Source organism: Drosophila innubila, chromosome X (assembly GCF_004354385.1).
Source record: "Drosophila innubila isolate TH190305 chromosome X, UK_Dinn_1.0, whole genome shotgun sequence".
In the NCBI taxonomy this organism is placed as follows: Eukaryota; Metazoa; Arthropoda; class Insecta; order Diptera; family Drosophilidae; genus Drosophila; species Drosophila innubila.
The window spans coordinates 30,472,108-30,488,011 of NC_047626.1; the positions used below are offsets into that span (position 1 = coordinate 30,472,108).

Consider the following 15,904-nt stretch of genomic DNA (forward strand, 5'->3'; position numbering starts at 1 on the left):
TAGCTACTAAGGCTAAACTATAACTATATAAAGGTAAAGAAAGTATAATACATATTTATAAATGTAAAGTATTTCGTTGTTGTACGATTAAAACAAATACGCATTTTTTTTGTTAGTAATTAAATGAAATTCAGCTGCATACAAAAATTAAACAATTGAATTAATATAAAATGCAGAGAGAGAGAGAGAGAAAGAGAGAGAACTCTAAGGGAAATTTGTACATTTATCCACAAGAAGGCATAAACAATAATGAAAAACAAATACAATAGTAAGAAATATTGAAAAAAAATTTGATGATACAAATATTAGTATAAATGACGTACACACATACACACACACTCACATACAAACACACACACACACACACACTTGAAAAGGGGTTAGATGTAACAATAATAATAAATCTAAAGAATGAAAAATACTATTTTAAAAATTTTTAATCATGAAACAGTTAAAATTACGGACATTGTTTTACAAAAGCCCAAACAAAATAGAGAGAAAAACAATCAAAAGAGATAAGTGTAACTGCATAATAGAAAAGAGACCGTTTAGATAACAAAAATAAAAACAAAAATATACAAAATGAAATTAAATAAAATAGTGCCTAACTGAAGCAAAGTATTACAAGCCAAGTGGCGTACAGCTAAAATGGGTTTAACAGCCATGACAACTGTTTCAATCATGAGCAATTGTTCGATGTATTTCCAAGTCAAGATTATAAAGTTGAAAAAAATATGTATAGGTTAGACACACAATCACACACACCTCACGTAAATAGAATATTACAGATGTGACACCAAATATTTACAGAATGTGTATGTGCTCGTTTTCATTTTTGTTCTTGTTTCGATTCGGTTCAATTTGCTTCGCTTTTGCTCGATTATATTTGGTTTCAATGCAAAATCTCACATTATATAAGAATCTGAATAACGATATTTACAAAGAAATAAGTCCATACAGTATAGCTAACAAGCAAGTTAGTACCCACATTAAGATCTTAGTTTTATATATATTTGTTGTAAATTATCCCCCAAACATCATCCCACCAACACCCAATCAAATTATACCACAAAGCAAACGGAGAGCTACTTAGTTTTAAACCATCTGAAAATTCGAGTATTCGTCTATTGCACAAGTACATAAACTCTTCATTAACTGATTGACATTTTTTGAACAAATGTGAGTTGCAGAATCAGTATCCACACTTCATGTTAGATTGTGAGTACATCAAATAATAATATTTTTTATGATTCTGGTATTCACTGCAACTTAATAATTTAGTACAATTGGTTTGTCAATCTAAAATCGGTATTCTTTTCACTTGAAAGTTTAACTTTATATATGTTATTTGTTTTTTTTTTTTTTCAAAGTTCAGCTTCAGTTTCATATTCAATATGCAATAACAATTGTTTGTAAGCAATCTGTGTACATACGGAACTTTTAAATATATGTGCAAAGCAGGACATGTGTAATGTTTAACAGGTCCTTCACCTACTCACCTACTTTCTTTCTCACCTCCAACCTCCTGCAACCATCCCCCAATCCGTCACGTTCCTTTGCCAGTTCATAATACATTTTAAGTCATGTTGGAGCTTTGCTAAATAGAACATTAAATTTTTTTGTGAAGTACACTGTAGTTTATGCATACACTTTTGGTACGAGTACTACGTAATAAGCAAGATTGAATTATCATCATCAGCAAATAATAGTTCTTAAATCAATTATTAATAAATTTATAAATAGATATACAGATAACTGAAAACAATAACAAGGCAAGGATGAACAGTGAATATGTAAAACAATAAAATTGCAGTTACTTATATTTACATAAATAATTGCAATTTATGATATAAAAAAGTATATACTATATACAATATATACATATGTATATGAATAAGTATTTTGTTTTATATTTATCGTTCAACAAAATGCAAGAAAGCGACAGAGCTCGAGTAAGGGAGAAAGTAACATGTGAAATTTACGTAAGGAAAAATGTGTCATTTTAATTTTTACACTGAAATGCATTAATAAAAATTTTAATATATTGAAAAGACGTTGTCTATTAATCTATATACTACAGCATATCAGGGTTGCCACAGAAAGCGAAACCAACCGAAAATCTTCCAAAACTCCATACATTTTTTGGAGAATTATGGTTGGTTTTCTGTTGCACCCCTGTATATAAAACTTTGGTTATAAATATACTGCATTTATTTCAAGCAAAGTCTGGCGGGTGAATGGATTTCGGCTACTGTTCGAATCTGGTGTATTTGTAAGGACGCTTTAATAAAGTATGTATAATTTAAATTCAAATAAAATTCTGCAAACTTGTTAAATATTTGAATTTGGTCTATCTGCTCATGATATTGGTTGCCAAGAGTTCTCAGCACGCTCATAAGTCTCAAACTTAAACTTACTTACTAAAGAAACGATCCACAGTCGCTGTTGTGCATGGTAGGTGCTTTACAAAAGATAAATATCGTGGCAAGAAAACCGTCAGCATCTTTAAAAAGGTCAACAGCTTCATTATCCTGTGGCTAAATTTTTTTCTCCCGAGATTGTACAAAAGAATTAATTCGTCACAAGCATCGAGATTATGCAATCGGTTTTTACTTACCAGTTAATTTGAGCATTTAACCAAGTGCAATCGGTGATAATTAGATTGCGCAAAAGCTGGAGTAATTTAAGTAAAATTTTAGTTTCAAAGAAGCTATCACTGGGAAGGAAGAGAGAGCTCTGAGGAGAAAACGTGAAAGAGGCTATTGTAGTTGGTGCATAAAACACGAAAGGAACTGTGTAAACCGTAATCAGTAGTGCATGTAGATAAAAAATAAAGGCTTGTAATTCCTAGTAGACCTGCGGGAGACCGAAAAGGTGAGGCGGTCCAGAAGGGAACTAGAATCGATCTCGCCATTAACTAATTTGTGATAAACAACACCAAGAGATTTCCTACGATTAATTTAAGACGGAATATTGAGAAGACGAAGCCTATGGGAGTACGGTGGTAAACGAAGGTTGGGATCCCAGTTAAAACCACGTAAGGCGAAAAGCAAGAATTGCTTTTGAACTGATTCAATTCGATTCTAGTTTATTTGATACTGCGGGCTCCAAATGCATAAACAGTATTCCAAGATGGGACGAACTAAAGAGACGTAATGGAGTTTAGTGGTAAAAGGATCATTAAATTCTTTCGACCAGCGCTTTATGAAACCAAGTACTCCTTTGGCGTCATTAACTATAGTGGAGATGTGCAAATTGAAGCATAGTTTGCAATCAAATAAAACTCCAAGATCCTTTACAGATTTTATACGTTGCAAAGGGCTATTGTCAATTGTATAAGAACTTAAATAGAGCCTAGTACGACTAAATGTCATGAACATACACTTTGAACAATTGAGATGCAACGCTTAAATCGTCTTGCAGACGATTATGAAGAAGGGGATCAGTGTATGAAAAGATAAGCTTAACATCATCCGCATACATTAATATATAAAAATGGGGCATAATAGTGGGAAGATCGTTAATGAACAGAGTAAAAAATAAAGGCCCCAAGTGACTACCTTGAGGTACACTAGAATTAACATTAACCGAACTCGAAATGGTTGACCTAAGAAGCACTTTTTGGGTTTTACCTTTTAAGTAGGTTGAAACACAACGTACAAAGGCGGGAGGGAAACCTATGCAATTAAGTTTGTAAAGTAAGAGGTCATGGTTCACAGAGTCAAAGGCTTTACAGAAGTCAGTGTATATGACATCAGATTGCTTTTTCTCTGAAAATGCATCATTTACCAGGGAGGTAAATTCATGCAAGTTGGTCGCAAAGGACCAACCCTTAATAAAGCCGTGTCGTGCAGGGGAAATTATCGATTTACAGAGATGCTGCAAGGAAGAAACAAGAATTTTTTCAAATAATTTAGGAATGGCTGATAGCTTTGCAATGCCTCTGTAGTTCGAAATATCAAACTTACCACCTTTTTCCCCTCATTTTTTGTGGAGGGGAATGATATAAGATTCTTTCCAAAGATATGGAAAGATTGAACGGCCAACGGCCACATAAGCTGCGATCATATACATTTTTCCCCTCCAACTTACACCCCCGTATCTCATGACCCAGGTGAATTAGAAAAAGTTTTAGTATGCCATTTTGTAAGTTAGGACTAAACCTTTCGATCAGTATATAGCTCGATCTGATCGGACAGTCGTAGCAAATTTTCCAAATTAGCTGTATATATTGTTAGTCGCCTTTCGCACCCTTCGTGATGCTTTCGTCACTAACGCGAACTGCCGTCCGCAGTGATAACGATAAGATGAGTTGGAAGTGGAGATTGCAGAGTAGGTGGATTGAAAAAAGATAGCAAATAGTTCAGCGGCTGCAGAGTCGTTGTTGGCATTATTTATCCCATGAAAAAAAAGAGGAAGGTAAACTGGGGGACTTACGCTTCAAGTTAACAAATTTGTAAAATTGTTTAGGGTCACGGGAAAACTGTCTTCTGCATCGAGTTAGATAGTTCTCGTAGCATAGCGAGTTTAAATTGGCGAAGTCCGACTTGGCTACTGTGTACTTAGACCAGTCAAGACTTGAACCAGACTTCTTATATTTTTTAAAATATTTAGATTTATTATTCTTTAAATAAGAAAGTCTAGGTTTAAGCCAAGGAAGCTTTATAGAACCAGACGGTGGAAATTAATTTGGAATGCACACATCTAAGAGTGCATTTAGGGTCTCATAGAAAGAACTAAGGGCAATATCGATGTCAGTAGCTTTTCTTAAAAGCACCAGTCGGTAGCAAGGATTAGTTCATTAAGCAATGAATAGTTTCCCTTGCCAAAACAACGACGAGGTGATTGCTGACATAATAGAGGGGGACCACCACTTTGACTTGAAGATTAATTTTTTCAATACAGGCAAAATGCTGCATGTAAACTGCCGTAGGAGCTTTTGGAGGGATATAAGAGCAGGTGATAAAAATTTAGCGTGTTGAAAAAGTTACTTTGACAGCAACAATTTCAATATCAGTACTCACATTAAAAGCAATGCGTTCTGTCTGAAGTACCGATTTAGTGGCAATAAGTACGCCACCACTTCGAGTCATTTCTATATAAAAGGTAATTACTTGACATAACTTCAGAATCAGATACTGTGGGAGTTAACCAAGTTTCTGACAAGCAATTATAATCAAAGGACATACTACTCAACTATAGTTTTCTGATCTTAGTAAGGAGGCCTCTAACATTTTGATAATGAATACAGGCAAAATCAGGCCGCAGGTCTTGTTTTTTGAAGCCGTACTGGCGAGCTCCTGTACATTGGAGCTGCCGGCTGTAAGAGAAACAGGCAAGGATTCACTACGCCTTTTGGGCTTAAACTCATAAACAATCATATGTGGTGGCCAAAATGTTGGATCACAAATGACAGTAAATGAGTCGTGAGTGACACTTATTTTAAAAGATGCTATTTCACGGGCCGTGGCAAAATTAAATTTAGTGATTGAGACATTAGCAGAGACTTTGCTATAAATGTATACTGCTACAGATATACAAGTAGTGTCCGAGGATAACCTACACACAAATACTTACTTACGAGAAGCAAAAACATTTAAAATAGGGATCTCCGATGTAGAGGCAGCTACGTTATCAGTCCTATTGTTAGGCCTTGCATTGCGAGGAGGTCTACCTTTCCGACCAGATCCAGCCCGCACCGAAGACACGATGACTTGGGCTGATTCAGTTGCCTGAGTGATAGAATCACCTGCAGAAGGTGTAGAAGAATTGAATAGGTTGACAATACTCGGAGAGGCCGATAAGGACATCGTTGGCGAAGCGTCTTGATAGGGACGAGAAGCCAATGGATTGGTTTCTCACAGAATTATACATTCTTGAGAAATCAATAAGTAAGTCAACTCATACTGGAGAAGACCATTTCACTGCACTACATTCTAGGAATGTTGATATTTTAAAAAATATCAATATCAAAAATATTTTGATATAAAAAAATATTATTTATATTTGATATTTTTTACTAGAAAATATCGATAATATCGATGATATAAATATCCAGTCGCAACCTAAAATATGCCGTTCATGTTTCACGAAATAAGAAAAAAATATTAGTGAAAACGGCAAACGCAACGGCTAAAAATATCGCTAAAAATATCAAATAATTATATCGATATTGATATTATCGCTAGAAAAAAATATCGAAGAAAAATATATCATCACCAAAAAATATCCATCGATATTTCGATGACATTTCGACATCCCTACGACATTCCTCTTTAGAAACGGCAATGATCCTATCACAATCTCGACCTGTTAGTCCCTCAAACTTTGCATGCATGACATTCTCACACCACCAACAATAAATAAATCTCGGTTGCTCAGAATCATCAGCGCACTTGATAGTTCAGTTTTTCTTGCAGCACGACATATTTCTAACAGGGGTTAAACAGATAATCAACAGGCAGAAAGGCAGAAATTGCGCATGTAAAAAGAGCGGGAGGCACTCAAATGAAGCTCTAAACAAGAGAGCAAAACACAAAAACAATTTGCTTGTGAGAGCGCGCTACTTAACTAAAACGAAATGCAACAGCGAATCAGTGCTGCCATAATTCGATCAGATAACTGGATTGACGGATCTCAAGAAAAGGACAAAAAAAGGACAACAATTTTAAAAAGGGTCAGAAAAACTGGACAAATCATAAAATTAAAATTTTCTTAAAATTTTTATGTGCAGAACAGAACAAAATTATTTAGATAATAATTTTAAGGTTCCATCAATATCTTCGTCGTCATCAGTATTGCTAGAATATATTGAGGACGTTCCAATCAATTTTAAATATTTTTGGTGAATTTTGTAACTGTTGCAACATTGTCCGTTGCTGCGAAGTGCAAATCTAATGAATAAATGTTAATTTAGATTTAGTGCAGTCACCACAGCCGGTTGATAAAAGGACTCAGGAGGTAACCGTGAATACTTTGATGGGACTATCCAACCCGGCACCAAAAAGCAAAAACGTACAGAAAATAGAGAAGGAACAGCTCTGTCACGAATCGGACGACTCGGCGAAGGCTTCTGAAAGCAAGCGAATGCGCCTAGCGAATTGGACTCTAGCCAACTTAATCTCGAAGCCTGAGCTTCGGTACTCATTATCGACAGAAGCGATTCGAAAGGAATCTCTTGCCATGTCTTTTTGTCATGCTTCGCAGAGTGACACATCCCAAAAATCTGAGAAGTGAGAGTGAAATTCATTCCAAAAGCAGAAAAGATAAGCCACTGCTCTGCAAAGGACTACAGACCAATCAGTCCAACATAATTATGACTGAGAGCGCTGGAACGACTGCTATATCTGTATCTAAGAACCGGACATCACTTACGTTCGCACTGCAGTATCGAGAGTACCCTAAACAGAAAGATGTTGCGTTGCGGCGTTCCTCAATATAGAGGGTGCCTTCAATAATATCCTCAATAGAAGTAGTAAGAGTGATTGGATGCTTTGCTACTAATGTGGATGTCTGAATTCTGCAGTCAGATTTTGTAGGCTTAAGAGGCTCCCTCAATAATGTCGAACTACTAAACTAATTCATTAGACATGGGATTTAAAAAAAAACTTAGTCATATCTTTAAACCTATTTCTAGTAAGCTCTATACATTTTCAAAACTGCACCTCAATTTTTAGCGTTAGTTACACTTACAATTACTAAAAATGCTGACCATAGGATATTTTCAAGCTGATACAAAAAAAAATTTGTTATGGGAGTTCTAAAAGGAGCAAGAAAAAGCACAAAAGAGAAAAACCTTTGTTGCTTACTATTTGATTGCAATGAAATTGCAGCATACATCATTAAGATGGTAATCTATACGTATGCTGAATTTGAACTTAGTACCTAATAAATTGCGTGCATAACAAAGCAGTACTGTCAAATTTGGCAGCTCTAGCTCTTATAGTCTATGAGATTCAAATGATTATCCATATGACAACAACATATCTCCTTAAATATCTTCTCTGTTTATTAACCGGTTTAGATGATTTCAGCACACGTTAGGACTCGTCCCCCCCATTATGTGTGGGAAGTTCCAAAGCTGTAGCTTTAAGATTTCTCTTGTTAATACATTTTTTTCATTTACGTGGGCGGAAGTGGTCGTGGCCAAATTTAAAAAAAAACATTCATATCCTAAGAGTATTGTCACCAAATTTGGTTCCTCTTACTCTTAAAATCTCGGAGATAAAGGTGTTCAATATAGTGTACCATAATTTGTCTCGAATCTAATAGGCTCTAGTATTCATTTTTGTCTACCGAGCTAAATACAACGCAGAGAGAATGGGACAGTAAAACATTTAATGTAATCATGTTGTTAAGGTGTAAAATCATCGTTTTTCAAACTAATTTTGTTTTTTATTTGTAATAAGAAAACTGATCTCATTAGACAGATCTTCTGCTTTGAAATCAAAGAATTTTGTTGTATAGTTTGGTTTTTGCTTAACACTATTCTGCTAAATACTAAATAAACATTACTAAAATAAACTATGTAAAGGAAAGATTTACAGAAGAAAAAGTTGTTAACAATTTTAAATCCAATTTTTTTACTTTCGTACGGAAATCATGCCGGTGTTTTTAAGCCAAAACAAACCGATTACCGGTTTGAAAGGCGACAATAAACAAACCAATATTCGTTTCGGTTAAATTTGCTGGTAGTTTCTTAAACTGATTTAGAAATAAAAAACCTTGCGAAATTCGATCGATCGTACACTTTGAAATTTGAATATGATGTATAGTAAATAAGTCATTATAAAGTACACATATTCTGGTATTTCAAAACCGATTTTGAAAGGAATCAGAGACCTTGCATATTTCATTGCCACGAACTATTGTTTATTGTTACATATACATTCACAAAATTAAACTCAAAAGCTTTAAACTGCACTGGCACTTGAGCATTGTTCAATAAAAATCCAATATCTATTATAAGAATGCATGTGTCTTTTAAAAGTTTTTTTTTTAGTTTTAATTAATTTATACAATACAGGTTCGTTTATATATTCAATTACGATCAAAGTACATGCAGAAAGGATTGTATAAGCATGGGGTACACCAAATAATTCATTTGAGAAGTGTTCTTGACAATCAAATATCTGAAGTGTTTTGGGTGAACAAATATCCTTTCTACGATGCTGAAACTATAGCACGCGAAACTTTAAAAGAAACAATTTTTGTTTCAAAATATCCAAAAGACAGCATGTCGTGAAATCACAAAGGGAATAACTGCTGGATTTTGGGGGCTGGATTATACTCCTAAGTCCCTGTTGTTTTGGTTTTAGCGGTATTCCGGGTATGTTATTGAGTTGTTGCCTTTATTTCATTTTTTTGTTGTTGTTGTTACTGTTGTTGCTATTCCTATTGATTCCTTTGAAGGTGTTGTTGGGTTGTGTTCATTGAATTGCCGTGGTGCGGAAAAGTTGCTAGGCAAATAGCAGCCACCCGATGCAGAGAAAGGCGAGATATATAAATAGTCTGGACAGTGTCTGCTCATCCTCGTACTGTGTGGTACCACGATTAGCAGCTAAAAGTTGCAAGAAAGAAAAGTATTAGTTACTATGCGTCTACTTTGATGGCTGTGATTTAGTTCGTTGTCTTGGAACTTACGTGCCGGACGTGGTTCGCCCAAATTGAGCGTAGATGTAAAAAATCCAAAAGGAAAAGCACCAATACCAAATGACAAGTGAAATCCATCTCCAAAGCCAAACCCTAAGAAGCCCGGTGCTGGCTCTGGCTCTGTACGCTGTCCGGCGGGACGTGGCGGCACCTTATTACTAAAACAAAAAATAAACACAAAATTCAGTTGACTGATTTAAATCGCATAACTGCATTAATTGCTAGCATACCGGGGATCCTCCTGGCGCGTACTATTGCGACCGTAGAGCGGTATTACTTTGTCTTTGTCAACGGCTGCCTTGCAAACGGGACAGAGTTTGCGATTTGGTCGCGTCAACAACCACTGGTGCAAGCAGGGCCAACAGAACAAATGGCCACACATACTAACCACAGCATCCTTGGCTGTGTCCAAACAGATATTGCACTCGTACAGCGATTCATCATTTTGCTCCTTGTCTTTGTCGTTGCTCGGTTCATTTGGAGTTGACGACGGCGTCGCACCAGAAGCGCCCGTTTCATTGAGGTCTGCAACGTTACCGCTGGATAGAGCGCTGCCTGTGAAGGAATATGACGTTGCCCGCAACTCCGATGTGTTTTCAGTTGTTGTTTTATCCCGAGTCCAGCCAATATTGTCGGTGTCCACGCGATCCGACGTACCGGCGGAGGAAGTGTTGCTACCATTGGGTGATGTCGTGGGCAGCTCTGGCGCCGTTGGCATCTGTGGTTCGCCAACCAGAGTCGCTGTCGCTGCTTCCATGGTCGACACGTTAAACGTTGTTTCAAATGAGTCTTTGCCTTGGATATATTTTGTTTGGATGAATTAACGTTCTAGTGTAGGACGGCAATTAGGGAAAAATAGAAACAAACCGCAACAAATATATATATTATTAACTGGTGTGAACCTTCAACTTCGGCTAATTGACAATATTTGCGTGAGTGTGTATATATGTGTTTTGTTGTGCGTGTAGGTAGAGGGTGGTGAGCTGAAAACCTACAAATACTCAACTACCAATCAATAGTGAACACGTTTTCAACATAAGCGGTCAATGGACTAAAATGGATGAAATACCCCAGCTGCACTTAAATACGTTCGTTCTCTCCAAATAATTCAAAAATAATGTTTTGATTTTATGCCTAAAATGACTTTAATTTTTAAGTAGTATACTACTAGAAATTTTTGGTTACAAAAAATAGGCCTATTAAGAATATTACGGATTTTATAATTGAAGCTAAAAAAATCTTTGAAAGGTTTGCAAAGGTTTGAAAGGTCACGCTTTAAATCTAGTGTCCATGGTTCCAGGATATCGGGACTTTAATTCGGCCTATTACGGGCGAAATAGTTCCTGTATGCGCTGTAAAATGACCTCATTTCTGACTTGGAAAAAATAATAGAAACGGGAATAATTTTCTATATTAAATTGATGTTAAACGTATGAAATAACTCAATTAAGATATTATTGTGTAAAATTATGACCAACAGAACGATTTCTGCAAAATTCGCAAATTTTTAATGGTGTGATTATGTTTAAAATGGGACATGGTGAAAATTTCACTGAAGTGGTAAAAAAAAACTAAGGCAAAACTATAAAAATAAGGAAAAATTATATCTTATATATTTCAAATTGTTTTAAATTTAGATGTTTAAAATATCGTTAAAAACTAAAAATGTTTTTAAAACTAAAGATTGATTTTCAACCGATTGTTCCTATGACAGCTGTATGATTCAGTTTAAACCAAATTTGATCAGGATATATAAGGTAATTAGAAAGCTTGGTTGAAAAATCTTAAAAAACAACAGAAGCTTTCAAAACAGTCGATGCAAAATACCCTATTTATGAGTTTGGTTAAAATATCTTAAAAAATATGAGGTTTTCTTACTAATAGTTGATTTTGGTAAGGCAGCTAAATGAATAGTGATCCGATTTCAAACAAAATTGGACAGGATGTTTAAACAATAGAAAATATACAATCTGCTTGTTTGTTTAAGATATGTTATATAAAAAACAAAGTTTTTCATACAAAAGGTTAATGTTGAGCGATCGTTCCTATGGCAAATATATGATATAGTGGTCAGATTTCAACTAAAATTGGTGAAGATGTATAAGACAATATAGATTACACAATTTGTGAGTTTGTTTGAAGCATCTTTAAAAATAACAAATGTTTTTAATAATAAAGGTTGATATTCGACCGATTGTTCTTATGGCAGCTATATAAAATAGTGAACCGATCTGAAACAAATTTAGTCAGGATATATAAAAACATTACCAGATACGCAACCTGTGGGATTGGTTCATATATAATAAGAAAATTTTTCACACTAAAGAGTGATGCTCAACCGATCTCTCCTATGGTAAAAAAAAAAGTGTATGACAACAACAAATTGATATTCTGTGAGATTGGTTTTGATATCTCGACAACACTAACTTTTTTTAATACTAAAGGTCAAAACCACTCCACAAGGAAGCCATCCCTAGCTATAAAATGTTGTTCTAATGCCGTTTCTCCATTGACTTACGTAAGATTTATCTTAAAAGACGCCTGTGTTTTGTTATGCATCTATGTTATAAAGGTTCAAACCATATCGAGCCCTATTTGCATTAATAACGTTAGCGCCAAAAAGCAAATTTTACATTCGAAGGTCTTTTGAGTTATCGTGTGTCGTGTTTCGTATGTCGAGTGTCGCTTACGTTATAATTGACAGGGCAGTATCTACGTAAATATATAAAACTAAAATTTAATATTTTTGGTGCAGATGCGATTAGTAATTATGAACACATTTGCACCAAAAAACAACTTTCGGAAAAAATGGCGAAAATAGGGCTCGATATAAAAACCATGTTTTCTGAAATTTCCAAGAATTTTTAAGTCAACAAATTAATCCGGAAATTTTAAACGAGATATTTCTGACATACATTAAGTACGATTTGTGTACAATTCAAGTCTGTATAAGATCAAAACATACTAGTTTAAGTACACAAAATTCTTGAACTAATCTCGAAATGTACTTGTTTCTAGTTGAAAACATTTTCATATTCAATTCCATTTAATCTTAAAAGATACTCAAGTACAAATATGTATAATAATATTAAGCAAAATAACAAAATATAATACCATTTAATAATGGTGTTTTTGTGTGGTTAGCGACCATTCTACTTTTTAATAATTTTATAATTCCCTCTGCAACGGTATAATGATAGCAAACGCACACATTTTAGCGCCTCTTAATGCATCATTATTTCTATGTATCGTCTATACAAGTTGGATTGATGTATAATCTTAATCAGTACTTGCCGAATCACGTGATACCTATACAAATCAGCTTGCTATCAGAATTTTTTATCAAATTTATTTAGTGCGATCGTGCGAAAAGGCACACTTTTACATTGATCTGGAACATTGTCAGGAAGTACATAACAGACCCACAAAAAAATATGTAAGGAGGGGGTAATCAAGTAATTGCAATTTTTGGGGAAGTCCTGACCGACCAAAACTAGATTTGCAGAAAGACCCCGATTGAGCTACTTTGGCACTTAAGATCGCATGGATATTTAGGAAAATATAGATCTATGAAATTGTACAGACGACCTGAGGGAGAATCAAGATTTTTATAAAATTTGACCACATCTTTCACAAGTGCGTTCTGTTGCAAAACGCATCATAATTGGCGATCAATTATCTGAATCTGCTGAATGCCACCCAAAATATGAACCACGTGATGTTTTGAAGATAACGACGACACCGGCCGCTTGGAGTTACAATCAGCTCCGGATATCAATACTACGTACCTGGGAGAACCAATTAATTCGTTTAACTAACATTAATCACATTTGTGCATATTGAGAATGTCTCTATGTATATATGGTCTGGTTTTATTTAATCGAGGCAGACTCAGTAGGCAAGCTTTTAGCTTGACTGTGTCTATATATGTGTATTTATAAGAGCAAGTGTGTACTTTGTATCTGACATACACTTCTTCACTTATACACACATAACATACATATGAGTGCCCTGCAGTTCGGCTAGTGTTGAGGCATCACCCAGTGCTAGCTCCGTGGTGCGTCACTAGTAGCGAACTAAGTGGTTAGGTTCAAGTTATGCAGAGGTGCTAGGGAAATTCTATTTCCGTGATTCACCACTGGTAGTTAGCTAATTCGTTAGCTTCAAGTAATGCAGAGGGCGCTAGGCAAATAACCGAAAAACAGTGCAAGCAAGAGATACCCAAAGAAAACGAGCAAAATCGAAGAGAAATTTCGGTTCGGTTTTTTCTCTGCTTTGTCCACTTGTTTTGCACGTTTTACTTGGCGCAAATATTATCTCAGTTTTATCAAGTCATAATTTAATGACGGTCAGTGGCGCAGTGGTTAGAGTCGCCGCTTCAGTCTCAAAAAATGGGAGTTCGAATACCGACACGGGCAGAAATAAAAATTTAATTTAAAAATGAAAACCAAATAACTGAAGCATTTCAGACATATAGCTTCTGCATATCGCTTCTAACTCGAAGCTCGAATCCAGAAAAAAATTATAAATATATATATATATCGCAGTAAAAAATAAGAAACTATATTAAATTTTTGTTTTTTTTACTTTGTTCTAGCGAAATACCCATCTAGAACGTCCTAACGATTGTTCGGCACACTTGGTACTAGGGAAGTTGCGTTTTGCAGACATGTAGTCGAAAAATTCGTCAGAAAATTTATATGAAAGTGTTCCATGTGCTACTAGGTACTACCACCAATCCCAAGCTTATTCCCTAGGTTTTCTTCGGTCACGCGAACCACAGGGTGTGTATATTATAGTGCATACAAATATTACGATTATCTATCACATGCATATACATATGCATACATGTACAGAGCTACAAATGTTTGTGCGCACAATAAATACACACACACACACACAATTGCATGTTCTATGCGATACGTTACTGTTATTGTTGGATTGTTTTGGTCCAACTGCAATCCATTCTACAAGTATTTTGGCCACTCACATTTACTTTCTTTTGCTGGCGTCACATGAGATGTTGATGATAAAAATTTCTGCACGATCTCCGTAAAGTACAATTGTGTTTATTTTGTTTTTCCCCCCAAGCAAATTTGGTCGGGTCTGGCCAGTATATGTGTGCCTACTACGTAAATACACGCAACCATACACATACATATATACATACCTTTCAATAATGTATCATATGCACACGTAATTAATTTCCGTATATGTTCAACAGACATTCACAAAACAGACGCTACAACTAATTATTGTGTTTTACATTTAATGTAATTTAAACAGTTTGCAATAAAAAAAAAAATTAAGTGGCCAGAATCAAAGCGATGCCTTTTATTTGACGGGTTGTGAGAATCAGCCTAGATATATTTATTTGTTGTATCGATATTTCGATTTTTCTGGTTAATGTCACAATAAATATCGATAAGTAAGTTTTTACGTTTTTTCCTTATTTTGATTTAAGTGAATTATGGTCACACTAGAAGATTTTACAAAATCAACTCTGAGGCCAGTATTGCCCACTTTTTAGAGGAAAAAGTAGCTGTTCCCAAAAAATTGCTGAAATTGCAAATAAAATAAAAATTACTGCGGACGGCAGTGATATGTTCTATATATTGTTGGAAAGATATTTCTAAGAGCTTTAAGGCGTACCTTTAAATTTTTTTGTAAAGTTCTCAGGTAACATTTTACAGTTGAAAAAAAGGTTTTTTAAGTTTACATTTTGGCGGTTTATGACAAATCGGCTCCAACAATTTTTATTTATTTTAAATAAATATAAATATTTATTTATTTTCAACTAATGTTAACTAAATCCATAAATTTTTCGGTCGGTCGAAAATCACGTTTTAGTACGAAAAACTTTTTTGTTTTTTGAGACATCTCACCAATCTGACAGATAATGCATTTCAAAATGGAAATAATAGGTAGTTCAAATAGCATGCTAGATGGGCAACCCTGTAGCTGCCTTAGGAACGATCGGTAAAAAAAAACACGTTTTAGTATGGAAATCTTTTTTGTTTTTTTTTTTGAGATGTCTCAACCACTCTTAACGATAATGCATATTCGTCAGCTGCATACATCCTGACCAAAATTGGCTCAAATCGGTCCCCTATATCATATAGCTGCTATTGGAACGATCGGTCGAAAATCAAGTTTTAGTATGAAAAACTTTTTTATCAGGCCTGTTCCGAATTTTGAACGTTTTCAAAACGAACGTTTTACTATTTGCTGTTCCCAATTCCGACCGAAATAG

General features: G+C 35.0%; 1 protein-coding gene across 1 annotated transcript; it reads right to left on the minus strand.

The window, feature by feature from the left end:
- Nucleotides 1-9,301: 9,301 nt before the first annotated feature.
- On the minus strand, nt 9,302-15,001 carry LOC117793299 (E3 ubiquitin-protein ligase RNF185). Its single transcript, XM_034633586.1, has 4 exons — nt 14,822-15,001; nt 9,882-10,479; nt 9,643-9,809; nt 9,302-9,559 (listed from the first exon to the last, which is right to left on the minus strand). Exons 2-4 carry the CDS (start codon nt 10,406-10,408, stop codon nt 9,459-9,461), a joined length of 795 nt encoding a protein of 264 aa, XP_034489477.1. The 5' UTR covers nt 10,409-10,479; nt 14,822-15,001; the 3' UTR covers nt 9,302-9,458.
- Nucleotides 15,002-15,904: the final 903 nt, after the last annotated feature.

What these genes read in the sequence shown, in the direction of transcription:
- LOC117793299 (XM_034633586.1), bottom strand. Translation starts at nt 10,408, where the DNA reads ATGGAAGCAGCGACAGCGACTCTGGTTGGCGAACCACAGATGCCAACG. An exon ending in ACGCGCCAGGAGGATCCCCG is followed by an intron (nt 9,810 to 9,881) that starts GTATGCTAGCAA and finishes TTTTTGTTTTAG; the next exon opens with TAATAAGGTGCCGCCACGTC. An exon ending in GGGCGAACCACGTCCGGCAC is followed by an intron (nt 9,560 to 9,642) that starts GTAAGTTCCAAG and finishes TGCAACTTTTAG; the next exon opens with CTGCTAATCGTGGTACCACA.